General features: G+C 34.8%; 1 protein-coding gene across 2 annotated transcripts in view; it reads left to right on the forward strand.

The window, feature by feature from the left end:
- The window catches only part of LOC113039818 (metabotropic glutamate receptor 7), a 184,066-nt gene that overhangs the window by 108,453 nt on the left and 52,410 nt on the right, over nucleotides 1-23,203 (forward strand). For both annotated transcript variants that reach the window (XM_026197910.1, XM_026197911.1), the window contains exons 6-7: nucleotides 5,874-6,074; nucleotides 13,126-13,265. In XM_026197910.1, coding sequence (XP_026053695.1) covers nucleotides 5,874-6,074; nucleotides 13,126-13,265 — 341 coding nt within the window. The remainder of the gene's footprint in view (nucleotides 1-5,873; nucleotides 6,075-13,125; nucleotides 13,266-23,203) is intronic.

Below are 23,203 nucleotides of genomic sequence, written 5' to 3' on the forward strand. Positions count from 1 at the left end.
AAAACAAGATATTTTTAAACTGAAAACCATCGTTTTCTGGAGAAGATTATTTATACTCTAATGTGATGCTATCGTGTGACCCTGTCCTCCAACAAAAAACGACTATATAGGTCGTTTGTGCAAGCATTTATTACAACCTATATTTACGTTTTAAAGTTAAGTGCCCTCTAGCAGGTGTAAAAATAATGACAGTATCGCGTAGCGTCTGTCGTCATGAATTGACGTATAACGTCATTACCAATCAAAACGCACGTTTATTTAAAAGCAATGTGTGGGCGTTTTACACCGATCTCACAGTATTTCCTACATATTTTACTACTGTAGGTGGCTTATTCGTTCGAATGACCACACCTAACCCCATCCCTAAACCGAACCCTCACAGAAATCATGCTAAATTATGATTTATTAAGCATATACATTTTCGTGCACGTCTGTTCCCTGGGATCGAACCCATGATAGCATGATTACATATCAAGGTATAACGCAATAATCTATTAACTGAGCTACACGAAACGCAAACCAGAGTGCAAATAAAAGAGTACAAAACATTAATATGAAAACGACCTTTTGCCGATAGGGGCGCAACTGTAGTATATGCTCTGATGGGTCGTATTTCAGGGATTTGGACAAACGACCTATTCAAGCGTATTGGTTGGAGGACAGGTTGTTATTACGTAGAAATCAGTCATCGATTAACAATTTCTGCAAACAAAAGTGTTGCATAATAGGGTCTTGACATGAATATGATTATATTTAGCTGGTCATGTTATCACAACATGGCAGACTAGATCAGGATTCCTGTACTGTAAAAATAACAAATATGTTATTGGGCCACTGATATGACTTCAAAATACACTTGAACATACATTATTTTGAAACATATTTAAAGTTGCTTTTTATGACTATTTTAGTAAATATGCAAGGACCTCAATAAATTCAGCTAGAAAACAAATGCAATACCCTTTAAGAAAAGCATTGCTGTGCAGTTTTTCCTCATTCCTCTCTCTTTCGGGATGACATCGGGAATATGTTTAAAGCCCTTTTTCGGAGCGAAGAGCCAGAGTTCAGTGTCCTCTGGGCACTGAAGGGTTTGAATTTATTCTCACAGTGGCACTTCATGAAAATGACAGCTTCTCAGTCCCCTCACAAAAGAAAACATAAACGGAAAATTGCCTGCGGAATTGCTGTTATTATAGGAATTTTCAATAGAAACGTTCAGAGAGAGTGATACGCTTGTGTTTTTGCAGCTTTTTACTAAATTATCCTTATGTGCCTTTGTACAGCTCTGGATTCTGCGTGTGAACCAGTGTTATGTTAGTGTCATTGATATAGATTTTGTTCATATTTTGAATTGGGTCTTGTTTTTATATTTTTATAAGTCGTTTTCATAATTCGGTTTCGTTTTAGCCATTTTTATTAGTTCATTATAGTTTGTTAGTCTGTCTATATCGCTAAAAGAAATCGAATAAAATTTGTCATCCAATCAGATGGAGTGATTGTAATAGTTTTGTCCTTGTTCTTTGTGCGAGTCTCAGTTTATTGTATCGGTAACAAAAAAGCGCTTCTTGTGTAGGATGTTCTGCTCTGAGGAAACAGGGACACCCTGATTCGTTCCTTTCCATTTTTGACCTCTTTCAGCAGGCGCCAATCAGCCCACAGACATCTATTCACCATAATTACATGCTGTGTTTATCTATGTAGCACATGCTCCAGGATCACTTCCATTTTCAGTGGCTGGTTTTGCAGAATTATAGCTTGATAATAATGAGAGTGACAGCCATTGCCTAGCACATCAGACACAAGAAAACGCCCATACGTCCATCGATCCATCCATTTATATCAGGCTTTATTGTTCTGGCTTGACAAGATCAAAGCAGAATGATCAAGCCTTCACATGTTTGCTGGTTTATTATTTACACCTGCAACCACTGGGACTCTGAAAGCTCTGCAATGATGTTCTGGTTCAGTTTAGTCCACCAGCAGTGTCACGATTTCTTGTTTAGGGAGGGACGCAGTACCTTTTAAAACTTTTATTCCCTACTTAAGCAGAATCAAGCTGGCTAATTATCTCTGAAATGCCTAATAGGTATTTTGGAGATCAAACGGAATCTTTGTGCGAGGAGTGGTGGATGGCGAGGCGCTCTGTTTGCGCTCATGAATGGCTGTATCGGTTTGTTTTAGAATAAAGGATTGTGGGTAGAGTTGCCTCAGGCTGGCGCCACAGTGGGTCCACATATCTCAATTATCTCTCACACGGAGAACTAAAAATGGCCGCTTTCTTTTTGCAGTTTGCAGACGCAGACTCGGGGGGCAAACACACGGGATGCATCTTTGCATTCCAAAACAGCTTGAATGCAACAGAATCCCAGCTAGCAGGAACATTCTCAGAACTCCGGCTTCAAAGAACATTCAAAAGTAATGTTCCCACAATATTTGAAAAATGATCAAATTGAATTTGCCCCCAAGGAGTATTTCACACACACAGAAATTTAAATCTATGAAGATTTACTCACCCTAAGGTCATTCAAGATGTACATTAGTTTATTCATCAGAACATTTTTTTTATTAGCATTAACTGACTTGTTAATGCTACTGTGATATGTTTGGACTTTCATTTTGATGGCACCCATCTGGATGAAAAATATACATAAATAAATAAATAAAATATTGTTCACATTTTATGGTTCATTTTTAAGCATATACTTAAATTTTTATATGTATGTTAAAATGTGATTCTTATGGCGTGAAAGGCTGAATGTTTAACTGTTAAGCTTTCGCACCAAAACTAAGAATATTTTTGGCTTTAAGAAAGGCAAATTATGAATGTTATTTTATTGTAAAAAAAAAAAAAAAAGCGCTATACAAATAAACTTGAATTATTATGAAATGAAATGACATGAAATGTGACATTTACAAGTTCATGATACGTAGTTTAGAGCTTAGGTTCATAAGGTTTGTTAGTATGAGGTTTGTTTTATTCTGCATTAACACCTGGCCTGTTTTCATCAAAAAAATTTGCAGTTCAAATAACATATGGCTGATACGGATTAGGTGAAACCCATGCACACAAGTTGGAAACCGTCACTCCAATTATCAAAAACATCTGGCAAGATCTATGTTCCACGATAGAGTTTGTTCTTATCACTTAGACAAGAGAATCACGTAGATTAAAATTGCTTTTTTGTGTTTGTTGTTGTTGTTTTTTAAGAAATATCCATCAGAGAAAATATCTAAAAGAGTACAGTATATATATTTTTTAATGTAACCCTAAGTGAAAATTTGCTGAAAATTGATTCACCTTCAGGACATCCAACATGTACAGTGTTGTTGGCTATTTTTCGTCTTTGGAACAGATTTGGAGAAATTTAGCATTACGTCACTTGCTCACCGATGGATCCTCTGCAGTGAATGGGTGCCGTCAAAATGTGAGACCAAATAGTAATCCACTCCAGTCCATCAGTTAACATCCTATGAAGCTTGATGGAGTTCGCCTTGACGTGACAGATTAAAGTAGAAATCCCTTAATGATGGATTTGTTTCTTATAAATATGCAGTTTTTCACTTCACGTGATGTTAATTGATGGACTGGAGTGATGTGGATTACTTGTGGATTATTGTGATGTTTTTATCAGATATTTGGTCTCACATTTTGACGGCACCCATTCACTGCAGTGGATCCATTGGTGAGCAAGTGATGCTACATTTCTCCAAATCCGTTCCAGTAAATAAACAAACTCATCCATCAAGGCAAGCAAATTTTTAGCTATTTTTTTTCATTTATGAGTGTACTGTTACATTAAAACTTTTGCAGTCATTTTTTTCTTAAGCGTCTTTTACATGTTAATTTTTACCTAGCTGTAATGGTAATCACAGCATTTTATGGCAATTCAGGTCTGGTCAATACAAAGCAGAGGTTTGCTGATGAAAAAATCAGGGATATACTAGAGACAGACAATTTTCTAAAAAGCTTCTGCGCTCGGTACGGTTTTCAGTCAATAATGGCGGCTAGGTGTAATTGTGAAACATTGTTCAGCAAGATATCGGTCACCGTAATAGCAGCTTATTATTTTCTAATGGTCACTGTGACCTTCTGCGTGTCCGGACCTCTGGCAGAATGGGGTTTTTGTCACTGCCTGAGATCATTGAGGTCTATTGATCTGAATCCCTCAATGCTTTCGGCTGACCCTGACAAGATGACAGACATAACTCTTTAATTTGATATCATCGGGATGTTGAGAAAGTGTAGAACCCCTTTAACAAGCAAATCCATCTTGACACAAGGGTTAGGGCACACGTGTGCAATCTCATTTATAAGGGAATCCCAGGTTTGGTTTGGTTTCCATTTATACCATAGAGGTCTAGTGAACCATTAGCATCGCAACAGCCCAGTGAATAACTAGGGATTTCTGAGATGTAAAGTCAAAGGCAGCTGAAATGAAAAGTTATTTTTTCCAAGCTAGTTTTTCTGTTCTGTCAGGCACTAGTCACCCGTTCCTTCCTCATAGGACTAGGGTCATTTATGATTAAGCTGTCTCCAAAATACACATATTTGAGTTATCCATGGTTGATGGGACAGGAAAGCATACTAAGCCAGCTGTAGTATATTTAATGAAAGCCGTTATAGAGGGAAGACAGACTATAAGAGCGTCCCTGAGGAACCAGGACTGGCATCTAAGGGTGGGTGTCAGATCTGGACGACAGCAGAGCTAATTGGAGAGAAATTGCTAAGAATATTGCATTGACTCCATTGCCGTCCCATGAGATCCTCCACCGGTGGATCGAGGAATAGCGGGTCATAATAAAACTGCCACGGCTTTTCCTCACAGTTTAAGATGAGCCTAAAGTCTGACCACTGTCATTATTAAGACATTTTTAAGTAAAGGTACACTTAGCCCTCAGTCAGCTCGGATGATTTTGTGTGTGTGTGGAATAAATTTTCCATCAACACCTAACAAATTATCATGACTCAGTGACATTTCTGAAGAGAAAAGGCATTTAGTCGAAAATTTCCTATGGATTTGTCACTACAATGACTCTATTAATCTATGTCTGTTAGCGCTGGGGCTAATCTAGGTGATAATGTATTCCTAACCATCCACATATTTCACTTTTAGAAGATGTATGCTTTTAAAAATGACCCTTCTTGGAAAACAAAGCATAAATATTGACGACTCTTCTAGCGGGAGACAATTTGTTTGTCCAATTAAATGCGAATGTGGCTAGCAGTCGGCCATCGTGTCGTTGGCCAGGCGTTATTCAGCCTTGCATCTGTTTTAGAAAAAGAAAACTAATCATACACTATGCCTCATCCAACTTCCTGTTTCAGAAGGAAATGTGTCAACACTTAGTAGTTTTTACTCTAATAGCTAATTGCAAAAAAGTAGTTAGCTATACCACAAACTACGAACAAAACTAGCTTAATTCGCTACAGCATGGCTTTTTAAAATATTAAATAACAATGTAAGTGTTTTTGAACTTCTTTAATTTTAAATTATTTATTTGTAATACACTGCCTGTGAGCCAAAACTGCGAATTAATCTCTTTAAACCGCTAAGTTAAAGATAGCAAAACTGTGACATCAGAGACCGAGGTAAGATAAGCACCTAGAATTTCAGGCATTACTCTTCACAGCGTTAAAGATAGCGCCCAAAACCTGCCAAGATTTGTCAAATGAAAGATTGTTCCTAAAGTGTGCGATAGCTTCAAATGTTTTTGTTGTTTTGTTGCTCTATCTTACATATTTCTTCAAAAGCTTCCAGATTTGAGGCTGTTTCTTTGTGTTTATGCTCTCCTACGAGAGCATTTAGGCACATGTCTCGCTACAAAGTCTTTGCTCTGTTTTGACTAGTTCTTGTGTTTCTTGCTTCTTCCAGGGCAAGAGCGAATCGGAACAGACTCCAAATACGAACAGGAAGGGAAGGTGCAGTTTGTGATAGACGCGGTGTATGCCATGGCTCACGCCCTGCACAACATGCAGAAGGACCTTTGTCCCGACCAGTCCGGGATTTGTGGGGAGATGGAGCACGCTGGTGGCAAGAAGCTTCTCAAGTACATCCGATCAGTCAGCTTCAACGGTGAGTCCACCGAAGCTCACAACATCAGATAAATGCCATATTGATTAATATTAATTTGGAAACAATTAATTTAAAGGTGATGTTATTACAGTGTAATTACGCAAAAACTACTGAGTAATAGTAATTAACTACAAGTACTTACTATTTAGGATTTGGGTTTGGTTTAGGGTTAGATGGTTGTGATTATGCATAATTTATCGTTATTAGTATAGCAAGTTCATGTAATTATGTAATATTCAAATAAATAAATTCAAAAATAATGTTCCTGTGGCTCAGTGGTAGAGCACTGCATTAGCAATGCAAAAGGTTGTTGGTTCAATTCCCAGGGAACACGCGTACTGAAAAAATAATAATAATAAAGCGAATGCGTAAATGTAAAAAATATATATAAAAATAAAATTCTTAGATACAGTGACTGAGTACAGAGTTAAGCATGTTTTTTTTTTTTTCAATAAGAAGGTTAAAAAGAATAATAAAAAAAAAATGTTTGAAAAATTGCTTTTTGATATTTGAAAAGCTTTTGTCTGCCAAATAGCTTGTGGTGCGACCTAAAAATAAATAAATGAATGAATGAATAAATAAATAAGTGATGTCATAGAGAGGACACTTGTATACCTTCATAATAAAATATGAATAATTGTACCTTTTATGGCATAAAATGGTTGTACAATGTCATGTGGTGCGATTTATACATGCTACTATTATGTAATGTTATTTACCCATTTAATTTTTACCTTGGAAATAAAAAATAGTATATATATATATATATATATATATATATATATATATATAAATTATAAAAAAATATTTATAAGAAATAATTAAGATGTGTGTGAATATGAATGTGTGTGTGTGTGTTTTCCAATATATATAAGTTTCCCTCTATACCGAAAAACAATGGTGGTTACATAATTTCACTCAGAAATTGCTAGTAAATTTCACAAATAATTGGCAAGAAAATGAAATGGCAAGTAACACGTAGAATTAAGCATGAAATTTCAAAGCAGATTTTATTTTGTTTTTTTACAGTGTATTTTGACAGACTTTACAGACTGGTTTGGACAATACTGAGTAGGTTTCTTCTGTTCCAGTGGACACACACAGCATACATTCATTCCTCTTTGAAGCATCCTTTGTTGCTGATCCTTGCGTGGGACTCCAACTTTCTAAATACTTTATATATCACATATCCCAAACCTGCCTTTGTGTTGGACCTTTGAAATGGGAATCTTCCAAGAAGAAAGGAAATCTCTCATTAATGCATCCTAATGAAGTGAAACTTGTGTAGTCCTGCACCAGGGCACTGTTAGATCAAAGTGCAACTGCACCTTTGATGTCTGTGTGATTATGAGAAAATACTATTTGGGGTAAATATATGATCTAACTTAGTAGTGAATGTAGTGAATGATACTCCAAACAGACTCGGCAAAATACTTGGTTTTAATTACTATACAAAGACAGGTGGCTAAATGCTAATGAAGAAATCTGCAAGAATTGTATGCCACCAAACAACATTAATTATATATTTATTGATTTTAAGAATAACACTGAAATGTACAATTGTAAAAATGTGACTTTAAATTAAGTTATTTTTTTATTACAATTAAATGTTTTACAAATTGTATCGCTTCACTATTCTAGGAACTGTAAGCAATTCATTTTATTAACAATTTGTGCAACTTTGAAGTTTGTTTTTAAAAAAAAAAGTTTGTTTTATGAACCTATAGAATTATATGAATTTATAGTTTTTATTTTTTATTTTGTAAGGATATGCTTACGTTTTCATGAAGTACCTAATATTATACATATCACTCTGCACAGAAATGCCAAACAACAGCATATTATCTTTTGTAGATAATAACAAGCCTTTGATCTAATGTTTACCCTTGCTGAAAAGTCTTTAATGATGAGCACCCAATTCAATCCATGGCGTAAAAAACAAAAAAGAACCTGGAAACATCTTGAAATAATATTATGTCTGCTGTCGCTAATTTGTTTTCTGTAGTGTTCTTATAAAGTTAAAAGCCACGTTTATACATCATATGCCAGTTTATGGAAATGCATCGAAGCTAGTTAATAACAAGAAGAACCGGGAACACATGATAGGTAAAAATTGATAGCCTGAATGCACTGTAAGTCGCTTTGGATAAAAGCGTCTGCTAAATGCATAAATTAAAATTTTATAAATGTAAGAAGAAAAAATGAGTTGCTGTGCTTCAGGGCTGTAAAAAAAAAAAAAGAAAAAAAAAAGATTGTTTTTTCTTTTATCTGATGATCAGTATTAAATAATATATTGCTAATTGCGAGTAAGGGAACTAATTAAATATTTACTTTGAAATTATATATCAATTTATTTAGTATAAACCTGTAAATTTGGTTTATAAATAAATTGATTTATACAGTATCATAAATATAAACATGTAAATGTAAATATGCAGCTTAAGATTAATAATAATGATAATAATAATGTAAGAAATTCTATATATTCGCCTCTTCAGACAAAATTTGGTAACACTTTATTTTAAGGTGTTTGTCACAAGTTACATGTTCTTACAATTATAATAATAATAAATTATGCATATCTACATGCAAGTAAACCTAAGGCAAACCCTAATAATCGTAATCCAAATCCTTATTATATAATAAGTATGCATAGTTAATTAATATTACTCAGTACTTAAATGTATAACGACTCTCTAACAAGGACGCCTTAAAATAAAGTGTAACCCAAAAATTTCATATTGATAATGCGATTTTAAATAAAACATTTTATTTTTTTAGTTTAAGCTAAATGAAAGCATTTTGATCTTTGCTGCCCATGTGATATTGTTTCCTGTAGCACACTAATACTTGTAGGGCATTTATAATTTATGAGCATTGCATACACTATAAGAAAACCTTCCCTCTGGCATGCATATATAATTCATATTCATACTCAGAATGTATATGCATGCATGACGTAGTTTATTTTGAAATCCAGTGTTCAACTGTTGACTTGACAGTTAGAACATTTATGTATGCATATTTTGCATATATAAGCATTTAGACATATACATTGATTGATCACCTTTAGCTTCATGGAATATATTGAATTCATGGATGTTATTGTATGTAGGATAAATAATAGATAAAAAAAAGCCAATGCACTTTATTCTTTCACCCAATTTTAAGCCCAATTTACCCTAAATGTTTAGATTCCCAGTATAAAGTAAAGTTGAGTTTAAGGTTTTATAAACTCTACATTAATTAAAATCGTACATGATTTTTAGAAGTTCCTAAAATCTACTTACTTAAAAAAAATTTTTTTTTTCTTTTTTTTTTTTAAGTGAAAGATACTGAAATACTGATCTTATTCAAACAATAAGAGCTATTAATATAATAGCCAGTTTAAGCAAGCTGGCATATAAAATGTTCAAAATTAGTCTATCATAATGAAGAAAATAATTGTAAAAGTTTTCAGTTCTTGAAACTTAATAAATATATAGTTGGAATTATATTTATGCAGGCTAATACTGTGAAAAAATAAATTTCATTAAATTAAAGTAGATACTGCTGGAAGTGAATGTCATACATCTAACCTGTTTATCTAGAGCTTCACTTATTAATGAAATAGTGCAGTCCTGTTTTTGTCTGCTGGTTATTTGTGCTTGTTATCCCTTGTGATGAAAGGATGTGTCACAGACACAGGGAAGGGTGGGTGGGGGTGGGATACTGCTTGAAGTTGGGCGACGGACGTTTCTGACGTTTTTTCAAAGAGTTGAAAAACTGTCTCAATATTGAGATTGGGAATCTCTGTCTACTAGCTTAGAAGTTGAACAGGTGAATTGACTGTTGTGATGTGACGTAACTGTAACATTTTGCCACTGGGTTTTTAGAGACATGTATGAGGTTGTTAAAATGAAAGCCCATTTCCATCACGGAATGAATGGATAGATGAATCGATGAATCAATCAATCAATCCTTACATAGATAGGTAGGTAAATGTGACCTTTTATCTCACAATTCTGACTTTTTTTTCTTGCAATCCTAAATGTATATTGCAAATATATATATATATATATATATATATATATATATATATATATAAAATAGTGTGAGATTATAAGAATATTGTGAGTTAAACTTAGACTTGAGAGATATAAACGTGGAATTCTGAAAGAGAGAGAAAAAATACAGAATTGTAAAAAACAAACACACACAAAAAAAAGAGATAAAAAAAAAAAAAACTTCTGAATTCCATATGTAAACTTGGAATTCAGAGAAATTCAGAGATGTAAACTCAAAATTCAAAAAAAAAAAAAAAGTTATAATTGCAAACTTGGAATTCAGGGAGAAAATCCAAATTGTGAGATCTAGGGCCCTATTTTAACGATGTAAGCGGGTGGTCTAAAGCTCAAGGCGCAGGTGAACTTAGGGAGTGTCCAAATCCACTTTTGCTAGTTTATCGACGGGAAAAATGGTCAGCACGCCCGGCACATGGTCTAAAAGGGTTGTCCCTATTCTCTTAATGAGCATGGGTATGTTTTGGACATAACGTGTAACAAACCAATCATAATCTCATCTTCCATTATCTTTAAGAGCCAGCTGGGCTCGCGCTATGGCAGATTCACTATGTACATGGTGGAATTTGCAAGAGCAAGGACTGATCGCATCTCTAGAGACATTTTAATGATGTGGTGGAAATGGGCTTCCATAGCAAAATGAAATAAATATGATAAAACTCAACACCTGGTGTACATAAAGGCATTTATAGTAGGACTGGTAAGCAATTACATTTTTTTAATCTAATTAATTACATGATGTGGTGATTAATTAATTAATTAATTGCACGTCAAATTTGGAGAAATTACTCTGAAAAGATCATTTAAAGTCATTGATGTGCAAAGCAGCAAGAAATATTTTGTTTGATAAAATGTATTACAAATACTCTTTTGGACCATGTGAGTAAACTATGACAGAATTGTGATTTTTGGTTGGGTGAACTATAATCATTTATTTTCTTAATTTTATTATCATTACTATGGAAATATTAAATTATTTATTTAATGAAATAATGCTCTAAATAATAAACTAAAACTGGCAGTAGGTGGTGGTCTTAAATATTAAGTAATCGAGTCATTTATTCATTCGTTTAATTCGTTCAAATGGCGGATTCATTCAGGAGTGAAGTAAATGGTTCTTTATGAATGGTTCGTTGAATCATTAAGTTTGTTCAACTTGAAGCGGGTCATCACCATCAGACCGACCGGCGTGTGACATCAAAGAACTGCTTTAGAGAGCAGACGACTCCTTGTGCTTTTCAATCACTCTCACAGTACTTTGATGTCATACACCGATCGAAAATTTTAAACGGGTGTCTTGCCCCATATCTTGAATCTTAGAGACATTTTTAGGCTCCATCACGCAGTAATTTGTTGCTATGCCTCATATTAGTCATCAATCGACTGTGTGAAATGGCAGATGATCCACAGAGGTCTGGGGCGGGGCAAGCGCGTGAAATGCGTTAATAATTTTAACACGTTATTTTTCTCCATAATTAATCAATCTAACTGTCGCGTTAAATGACCAGCCCTAATTTATAGTAAAAAACAACAAGTTTTTTATATAAAAAACGTTTTTAATATTTTTCCAGCAGCGCAGTGTCCCGGAAGACTCTTGTTAATTCAGTGTGAAGTAGAAGGCTGTTATTTGTGATATTCAGCAGGTTTTCCAGGCCCTCATCTGCTCTTTAAATGTTTCTAGCGTGCCATTGTTCTTTATCTCTGCAGGTCTCCTGTAGCTTCCAGTGTCTTCATTCTCACCACAGTCTATTAGTAGAATAAGAGATTTCTTCCTTTTTCCCATGATGCCCTCTTAACAAAACATGGACAAACCAAATTAACCTGAACAGGCAGCGGGTGACACCAATGTGACTGAATAATGAAGGGACTAGGAAAAACTCAAGCGGGTTTTTGTCCACCCATGTTGCTCAAAGTAACGCAACCGTCAATCTTTTGTATTTGTGCTGAATCTCCCCTTAATTACTTTCACTGCCACTTTCTTCCCTTCTTTCTTCAAGCCTGGGCTAGTTTTAAAAGAAACTACTTTGGATGTGGATTACTTTCAGAACGATGCAGTATTTGGATGTGTAGATAGATTGGAGGGTTTTAAGGGTCGCTGATGTTCAGCTTTATGTAAGGATGTGTAAATGTATTATTGAATACACAAACACTGTACATTTTTGTGTTCACATTATTTTGATGGATAAAGTCAAAAGTGTCAGATTGGTTCAACTGATATATTGCAATGCTAATCAAAAGTATCAATTTCTTGAAAACAACTAAACAGTTTGGCAACTGTTATGAAAATAAAACTAAAATAATATGCCAAGATGAACTGCTGTCATCCAATCACATAGTTGGGCCATGATTGCAAAACGATTCTTGATGAATGTCAATTTAAACTCTGCCTGATACTTGATTTATATCATTTGACGAGTGTATGCATTATATACAGAATGACTCATAATTTGACTCTCCAATTCTCCAGGAAGAATAATAATAAGAGAGTTTTTGTATGTGGTTTATATAAAACAGGCTGCACAACAGCGACGATCTTCCCTTTCAAGGGAACGTTTCTCATATCAAAAGAAGTGCTACTGATAGCTACCCTGCTCAAGCCATGAGTCCCAGTGTAATAAGTGTGATGAGGACGTGTCAGCGGTCCACAGCGAGCGGCTGGCGTTTCATCTGTGCTCCAGAAAGCCACACTGTTGATTGTGTTTTGTCAGATTTGTGATCGTGAGTGCCAGGCCCTGCAGGTAAAGCTCTTCAAACAATCGGATGGCGCTGAATGTCAGGTTCTGTCAGTCTCCGCTGTTGGCCTGAGGGGCACACGTTGTTTGTATTTCTGTCACAACCAAACTAACTTCTGTCTCCGCGCGGAGTGGAAATGCAAACAATGGGGTCTTGTTGTCTGCAAGGCATGTCAGGGCGTTTTGTTTCATGATGTATGATTGATACACAGTGTGTTCGTCTGACAGTGTTTCTAAGTCTGAGCCTGTCTTTCGTAGGGAGCGCCAAGACGTCCGTCACATTCAACCGGAACGGCGACGCACCGGGACGGTACGCTCTTTTCCAGTACCAGATGAACAACAACAACACTCCCGTGTATAAAGTTATAGGACAGTGGACAGAAACTCTCCAACTCAACGTGAGTACATGTTGTCTGCATAAGTGTCCTCATCAGATAATGGGGTTCAGATTCATCCATCAAACTTTGGCTATGTGATTTTGGTGAGTTTCAGAAGAGCAAGTTAATAAGATATTCATTCATTCAATCACTTCATAAATGTTTTACACCCTTTATATTTGTTTTTGTTTTTATTTAGTTTTATTTTTTAGGCTATTCATGCATGCATTTATTAAATATTCCTTAAATTAAATAGGATTTGTATTATTTCTTTTTTCCATTCATTTATATTCCTTAAATGTAATATAATTTATATAATTTATAATTTTAACAAAGATAAGTTTCAAATGTTTTTTCTCTCTATATTTTATCTAGTTTTATTTTCTTTCATTCATTCAGTCATTCATTCATTCATTCACTTTCCTTAAATTTATTGTTTTTTTTTCTTTTGTTTCCGAAAAATAAGTGATTGATTATTAATTATTATTCATTGTTAGTGAATTATTAATTGTTCACTTTAAAAACTGTATATATATATATATATATATATATATATATATATATATATATATATATATATGCATTATTTATGTATTATTTCTTCCTCCCTTATTACTATGCATATTATAATTCTTACTTACTCTACATAATATACTGTATATGTGTATGGTTTCGTTTTAGTTATTTTAATTCTGATGGTTCGGGAAGCTCTTTCTACACCCAGCAGTTGGGCACAGCCAAGCATGGCAGTTAAACATAATATAATTTAGTCCAGATAATTGCTAGGGACATTTAAAAGATTCATCTGAATAGCCAGAGCTTCATAAGACCATAACCTCTGATTGAACCATAGATTATATGTTAACGTATATGAGAAACCCTTCCCCCGGGGAGTACAGGTTATTAGATGTTCATTAATAATATCAGCAATCTTCTCATGTCTGTGCATGCTGGGATTATTGAGCATGCACACAGCAGCAGTAATAAACAAAGTTCAATTCAAATAAAACAACATCAAGTTCTTCTCATACGCAGTCTGATTATTAAGTCTCACTGTCAGCATTACTGTAAATCTACCTTACACTCTGTGAGTTTGGGAGCCCTTACATCTGTTACAAGTCAGGTAACTTGCTATAACTTAAGGCCCGTTCACACAAAGAACGATAACTATAAAGATAATAATATTAACGTCCACACTAGCGAACGATATTGTCTGTGTATTCTGAGCGCACGTGCGTCTGCCGTCTGCGAGCTCATTATAGCAGGATTGATTCTGATTGGCTGTCAGTGTTTGTATCGTTCAGCTGGAAAAAAATCGTTCTGAAAATGATTCCAATGATACCGTTTCTCTATGCCTTTATCGTTATAGTTGTAGTGTGGACTCTGCTATTCTTTAATATTGAGAACGATTTTTAGAACTATATCTTTATTGTTATCTTTATCGTTATCTTTATAGTTATATTGCTTGGTGTGAACAGGCCTTTATGATGGAACAATAAACAAGCTAAAAAGACTAGCAGAGAACAACATGGCCGTTCTGTTCAACAGAAACAACACGATAAGGGATCACCACCGTTGCTCCTGGAGAGCTACTGTCATGTAGACTTCAGTTCAACCTGCTCCTCCACAGCTGCCTGTCATTATCAAGCAACCCGTGCAGGGTCCAGACATTTATGAGCTGGTTCAGGTGTGTTTGATTGGGGTTTGAGATGTAATCTGCAGGACGGAGTTGGAGACCACTGAACTTGACCACTATAGTATTTTGTTTGTTTGTCAGTGTAGACTAGTATTCTATGTGATGTGGTTGTATATGAATTATCAATAGGGAGAGCCTTTACACTGGTCAAAATATTTGTACAAATTTTTTGTAAGGTACTCAACATGGCTCAATAATTTAAATTTTTGTGTGTGTGTGTGTATGTGTTTGGTTGTTCAGTTTAGTTTTGTTGTTATGATTTGTGTTGCTTTGTTTATGTTTGTTTTTGTGTTTGATGTTTTGTTTTGTTTTGTATTTTATTTTATTTTATTTAACTCTTTGCCCGCCAAAGACAAGTTTTTACGGCTTTTTGTATTTTCACTGTTATACACTAAGGGGCGCTATTACACATCTTCTGAATGAGTTCAAAACAAAAAAACATGAACAGGATGGAGAAATGAGCAATCTCTTATATAAACAGATGCATATGAAAAAGAATGCATTCATCAGGATTAGACAGCATATAAATGAAAACGGCATTATATTGCAGAGTAAAATGTTGATCCAGGAAGTGGTACATGTCTGTGCAAGCTTTGGAGGTATTAATGGATGTGATTTACTGGATTTATGCTTTGATAATTGTACTGAATATTATCCAGATGTAGGTTTCGATAAACTTTTTAACTTTTTGCTCACAATTCAGATTTTTTTTAAACCTTCCTATATTCAAGTGTTGATAAAAAAAAAAAATAGTATGTTGTTGTTGTTTGAAAGTCAAGGGTCTGATATTTATTTTGGTGTATTGCATATTCAAATATTCATACAGCAAAATATACTTGAGGTCATCAAATTTGAGTGCAAATCATTAGAATTGCTGGCAGTGCTGGCAACTTTTTTTTTTTTTTTTAAATGCTGGCGGGTAAAGTCTGTAAAATTTGTGTTTGGTTGTTTTATTTAGTTTTATTGTTATGAATTATTTTGTGTTTGATATTTAGTATTTTGTGTGTGTATGTTTCTTGTGTTTGGTTGTTCTATTTTTATTACTATTATTATTATTTTTTTTTGTGTGTTGCTTTGTTTTAAGTTTGTGTTGCTTGTTTGTGTGTGTGTTAGTGTGTGTGTGCATGTGTGCTGAGTGTGTGATTTTGGTCATCTCCTTGCTGTCACTGTTGATGTGAGCATAAAAGTAATTTAGCTTGTGAAAGGTTTAGTTAATCCAGAAATGAAAATTATGTTATTAATGACTCACCTTCATGTCGTTCCAAACCCGCAAGACCTCCGTTTATCTTCAGAACACAGTTTAAGATATTTTAGATTTAGTCCGAGAGCTCTCAGTCCCTCCATTGAAGCTGTGTGTACGGTATACTGTCCATGTCCAGAAAGTTAAGAAAAACATCATCAAAGTAGTCCATGTGACATCAGAGGGTCAGTTAGAATTTGTTGAAACATCGAAAATAAATTTTGGTCCAAAAATAGCAAAAACTATGACTTTATTCAGCATTGTCTTCTCTTCCATGTCTGTTATGTTACGTTCACTGCAGTGTATGATATCCGGTTCGCGAACGAATCATTCGATTTAACTGGTTCTTCTTGAACCAGTTCATCTAATCGAACTGAATCGTTTTAAACGGTTCGCATCTCCAACCGGAGCGGTGTTAGCTTTAGCTTAGCTTTTAGACCTCTGCGCTTCCCCCACCTTTATATATATCTCGACGCCGCCTGCAAGCACTTCCGCCCGAATGGGTGGAGTGTGTATCCTCGGGTGTTCTGGAGATCTCAGGGATGAGTCGAAGATTGGTGATAAAACTGTTGGAAAAGTGTTTATTTTAATTAGATCTACCAAACATATCCATATTTATATATATATAAAAAGACTGTAAAGACTAGATACCTTTGCAATATGTAATCTTAAATAACCGTTAAAGAAATTTCCGTGTTTTTTTTTTTTTTTTTTTATGCAGATTTTTCACCAGGTTGTCACTTAATTGAAAATGTGTGGACTTGAATGCCATAGCTAGCATGATCAATCTTAAATCAGTATAGCCTACTTAGGGTTCGCAATTTAATCCATATCCTACCTTTTCTTGTAACCCGATAAAATCAATCCATGGAGATGAACATCATCTGAGAGGTTTAATCCACAACCATTCTGACCATTATTCCTGCTTGCTGGCGTTCAAATCAATCCATAAGTCTTTCTTTTAGGTTAGGCTATATTTAATATAAGTCAATATAAAAGCAATTATGCTATGTCTAGCATTATTTTACATTACAAAGCATAGCAAATAAATTGGTATCCACGGCATCCACTAGCATTGTATTACTTCTAGTCTGCTTGATACGATCAAAAAATATATATAAAAATGCAATGCAAAGGCAGAAAACATTAAGTTTGAGCTGACAATATTTTAATGTAGATCATTTTTATTACTAAAACATCTAATTGTTAAATTTCTGGTCTCCTACCTATAATTAATTTGGCTGGACAAGTAAAAAACTCTAGTGAGCTAATTAATGTATTTTGCTTTTGTAGGGCAGATCAGTGTTATTGAATTTATTCACATAGTCTTTACACATTTCTTTTATAGCGATTTTAAATATTTGTTTTGATATTTTCTTTTTTTTTTTTACAGTGATTTACATGAGAATTAAATCATTTAGTATTGCCATGTCTGCTCTTGCTGTATGTAAACAATCATTTGTCATAATCATAATCATTTGAGAGTTTCATTATTAATTATTCTAATAATGCTAGGAAAGGAATTTTCTCATTCACAACAGCACAATGTAATTCCCTGACATCTGGTTGTAATTCATCCAAGAGTTTGATCGCTCTTTTATTAGCATGAAGGCAAAGAATAATTGTATTTGTTGTGGAAAGTATGCATCTCATCATATGTACTTAATATTTGTCAGGCTGTGTTTTCGCTTGGCCTCAATAACGTTGTAAATGGATTTGTCTTGCATTGTGGGAATCCTTTTTATGCTCAGCCTGCGAGAAGTGGTATTATTAGAGGAGAGAAGAAGGGAGAAAGTGAGTGTGAGAATGCTGTCCACTTGTGATTCACATCTTCCAGCCTGTGTTGAGTCACAGATGAGGAGTCTGACTGAGTCGTCTCCAAAGATCGCCTACGGCTCCTGCGGCAAATGTCATTTACGCCTCAACCCCCGTCCTCGGCCTTTCACAGAGGGGAAATCGAGGAAACAGTGAGAGAGTGCCGCAAACCATCCTACAGGGATTTCTTGTCTTTTTTTCTTCACTGCTTCCCATAATTCCTCGAAAAAAACTGCTGATCGTACAAGAATTGTGGAATATATGTAGATTAGTTTCAGCAAAACGACCTAAAATATTCTTCAAATCAGAACACAATTCACAGTACAACCAAAAATAAAACATTTCTAAGCATAAATTAGCAAAACAAACATTTTTAGGTCATATTTTTTAGGTCACGTTCTTTTCCCTTTATTTTGTCAACATTTTGTCACAGTTTTTGACCAGATTAAATCTTTAGAATCGGTTGGAATTGATCAGATTGGTTAAAAATCACACAATTTACTGTCATGCTTTGTTTCCATCCTGTAAATATAGTGTCGCCTGCTATTTTAAAAGTGACAAGAACTACTGTTCCTCTTTTAGTCATTCGTTCGACTATTTTATTTTGTTCTTTCTTGCATTAGCATGTGTTAGCTTTTAGCATAGTATACTGTGGGAAATGTTTCTGAAATCTATATATGTGTGTGTGTGTGTGTGTGTGTGTGTGTCAAAGTGACAGAAAATTATTTAAATTATTTTAAAATTTGTGAAAGCATGGAAATTTAAAACCAATTGCATTCTTAGCATTACAACAAAGAATGCTATCATGGCTGTTAGCATAAACTGTTTCTATGGTCAGTTTTTCCTCTATTTATCATGGTGAAGGGCAACAGTGTGAAGATGATATGCTAAACAAGTGTGTATTTCTACATTTAGATTTGGTTTAATGACATTTGAAGGTAACTCTATCACCCTCTATAGTACTGAGACTTAACAATGACACAATAACAATAACCACAAATAAGGATCTGTCTCTATTGGATTGTGGGTATTTTAAATGTGAAAGGAACATTTAGGCTTATTTTAGGTGTATTTGATATTCTCTTTATGCTCATTATGCTCACAAAAGCATCTCAGATTGGCACGTTTTAGCCATTAGCATGCTATACTGTGAGGATGTTTCCAAAATTGAGAATAAACAATATGAATGTTCCATAAATGTTTAAAAATTTGCTTAAGTGTGGACATTTTGAGTTAGCTGCATTCTTAGCATTTCCACAAGGAATGACCATTGCATAAACCATTAGCATAAACCGTCTGCTTCTGTGGTAAATTGCCTCTGCTGTCATGGTGGAGAGCAACATATTCCTGTATTTTTGGTCTGTATTCTGTATTTCTGTAGTGGTTTAATGACATTTGACGGTAACTATCACCCCCTAGAGTACTGAGGCTTGTTAAATGTCACAGTAACTCCACTGAGTCACAGGTTACAATACTTTTCCAAAGATCATGGGTATTTTAAATCCGACCATAACTTCTGTGGCTCTTTTAGTCTTAAAGCATTTCATCGCTCCTTCTCATTTTATCATGCCGAAAAAAACAAACAAATAAAACAAACCTTAAGACATCGGGATGCTTTAGCTGTTAGCATGATGTAAAGTGGGACTGTTTAAAATATAAATTCTACTTGTTAAAGTGACAGAAAACATTCTGAATTATCCATAAATGTTTTTCACGTTTGGTAAAGGGTGGAGATTTTGCAATAGTTGCAATTTTTTGCGTTGTCGCAAGGAATACGATAAGAGCCTTTAGCATAAACCGTCTGCTTTTGTCATAGCAGAGATAAATAGTGCGGTTGTTTTTTTGTTCATTTGTTTGTTTTTCACACATTCTGTGTATTTCTACACGTTTAGATTTAGTTTAACAATATTCAAAGGCGACTTCATCGCCCCCTTGAGTACTGAAGCTTGTTAGCGCCACAATAGCTCCTCTGAGTCACAAACGAGAATCCGTCTCTCCAAGGATCGCCTACGTCTTCCAAAGCAAATGTCATTTATGCCTCATCCCCAGCTCTCCCCACAGAGAGCATTGAAGAAACAAAGAGAAAGTCCCTCTAACGGTCCTGCAGGGCCGGAGCTGCAGGGAATCAGCGGCTCTCCTCACTGTTGTCTCGCAGCAAAGGCGTCCTTGCTTTTGGCATCATTTCGTAGAGTGTCAAGTGATGTTTTTTCCTCACTTTCTGGGCACTTTCAGACGGCCATGAAAGGTCATGTTGCAATGAGCTGTACTGGGAACGCTGATACTGAATGCACACCTACTGACTCTTATCGAATGCTAGCAGGAGACAACAGCAGGTTGTTGGGTTTATCCTTCTTCCTTAGTGGGCCTGCGATAAAAGCCCAAGTTGAATCCATTCCCAGAATCACACTGCAGTTGGTTATTATTGAATTCATAAGGATGTGCTGTGGAAAAGAGCTCTAATGTGTTTTTCTTTTTTTGCTTGCTGCAGAGGAATTAATATTTAATGACATTATGCAATCTTGATTTGCCTAGGATTTACATTTTCGTAAAAAGCTCTGAATTTTAAAACAGGATGCTGGCTTGCTTCTGCAAACAGCTTTGGTGCATCACAGTTTTTACGTCAAGGAACTTTCTACCTGCGGATTGGCACACAGCTTATTCTTTTCGGTTCTCAAGATTTCTTGACGTAACGTGTCAGTGAGTGCAGAAATAGGCTACAAATGAGCAGATCCTATTCCTATACCTCCGTGTGACATGTTTCCACCAACTTGTCTGCTGCGTGACATGAAATAATCACAGCTGATTGGAGGATGTTGGGTCATGAGCCAAATGTTGGACCAATGAGATTTGACTGTTGGCGGGGCTTGACTGTTGATCTTGCTAAGTGTGGCACTGATGAGTCAGATGAAAGGCGTCGTGAAAAGTCAAACAGACGCTTCCAGAGATGTTGACCTTTGGGAGCTGGTCGCACATCCTTCATTTAATAAAATGTCTTTTTTTAGGTTTTATAGACATTTTCATGTGCAGAACCAGCTAAATTCACGTCTTTCAGTATTTCAGCAAAAAACAAACAAACAAATAAAAAAAGTTTGTGTTAATTTAAGCTAGCATCTTGGCCCCACTTCATATTAGGTGTCTTTAATTAATATGTACTATCAAAATAATGAATTGCTAGGTACAGTGTATCTGTTGTGTTGATGATGAATTGATGCTATTGAGGTGGGATAGGTTAAGGTTAGGGACAGATTTGGTGATTTGTTTAGGGGTTTAGGTGCGAGTTAATCCTAACCGAAATAGTTAACTACATGCAAGTATTTATTTATCTTTTTTTTCATATTAATGCAAAACATGCATGCATGCAATAAGTGCATTATATCTATTGATTAGTTTAGATGTAAGTGTATGGTATTTGAAGACAGATAATATAAAGTGGGTCCAATATTTCTATAAATGGTTATTCTGGAATTTTACTTCTGTCAGTCTTAAGTCAGTCATTTAACTGTGATAGATCTTTTGAGAAATCTTTGATATTGGTTTCTGATTGAGCGTCTTTGATATGATTCATGCAATTTTATCAAGCAGGACATTTTTTTTTTTTGTTCTCTTTTTAAAGTGAGATAAAATATCGCAGAATTTTCATTTTTACTTCATAATACTTTTTTTGATGTGTTTGTTCAAGGAACTTTTCTTATTTATATACACTACTGTTAAGTGTAGGGTTTGTTAGTTTAGCTTTTTTTTAAGAAAAAATAAAGAATGAAAATAATACTTTTGTTGAGCAAAGGTGACAGCAAATATATCTAATGTTTCGAAATATTTCAATTATAAGACTGATTTCTGATTTTGAAGACTGGAGTAATGATGTTGAAAATTCAGCTTTTTTATCAGAAAAATAAATTATATATTAAAGTATGTTGCAATACAAAACAGTTATTTCAAATTGTAATAACATTTCACAATATTGCTGCTTTTACTGTATTTTTCATCAAATAATTGCAGCCTACTTTTAAAAACATAAAAAAATCTTACAGACATTTTACGTTTTGAATGCTATTGTATATTATAATACTTTAATGGAAAAAACAAAATAAAAAACGTAGACTTATGTTAAACAATAAATATAGACATGGTAAGACATGGCAAGATCATGGTCACTTGTAATAATGTTATAGAAGAAAACTAATAACATTTAAAGTTGAATATTTTATGTAGTATGGAGACACTTGCTGGGTATATATTTAAACTTGCTAACGCCAAGCTAGCCACGATGAAACGTCTGCTACATCCCCACAACTCTTCGTCGAGTTGATTGTGTGCCAGAATAGCGGATTGATGCATTCACTGCCAAACCTTCGTCACAATAGACTGAATAAGGGCCGGCAATCCAAGATGAAAACATGGGAAACAAAGGCTTGGTAGACTTCATTCAGTTCACACTAAATTAATGGACGGTATTTACACAAATTGAACATCAAGCGTGACATATAAAGGAGCATTGTTTGAAAACAAAACCGCTCACCCATTCTTCATTTTTAATTAGCTTATCATTGGATACTTTCCCTAATACCAACAGGGTATAATTATGCACTTCCCCGGAGTTTCAAACTTTGATTAGTCTGGGAGAATTGAGCCTATAGCCGATGAGCTAATTATGTCTGTCTCGGGGACAGAGCAAGTGCGTCTTCTGTCACTTGAGGGATTATGCTTGCACTTTATTGGGCTGTGAGTCACCCTGAATATCTTTTGCCATCACATTTTTTTCCCCCATTGTCTTCTAATAGTTATGTCGTCTAAATCAGTCGGTCATCATTGCAAATTAAACCTGGCAGGGTGAAAGCTAAAAGCACTGCATTACTCTGTCTGCACTTTATGCTGCTCATTATATGGCTGCTTAGAATTTTTTATACGTATATGCCTAGGCCAATTATACAATTTTAATTTTACCTAAGATATGTCTGACTTTAATATTCCAGTTATTTGGGTCTGGCTTATCTAAAGGCTAAAATTAAGTAGTCAAGTAGTCTATTTCGAAAACCCTTTCGTCATGTGGTGCAAAAACAAACATATGAAAATAAATTGTATCATAGGGAGAACCCGTGTGGAGACTCATAACCATCCATGATGTAAGTTTGTCTTATGACTTGATGGTTACACCACATTAATAAATTAAAAAGTTTGATGGACACTTTTATATATATATATATTTTT

This window comes from Carassius auratus, chromosome 22, assembly GCF_003368295.1.
Source record: "Carassius auratus strain Wakin chromosome 22, ASM336829v1, whole genome shotgun sequence".
Taxonomy (NCBI): domain Eukaryota; kingdom Metazoa; phylum Chordata; class Actinopteri; order Cypriniformes; family Cyprinidae; genus Carassius; species Carassius auratus.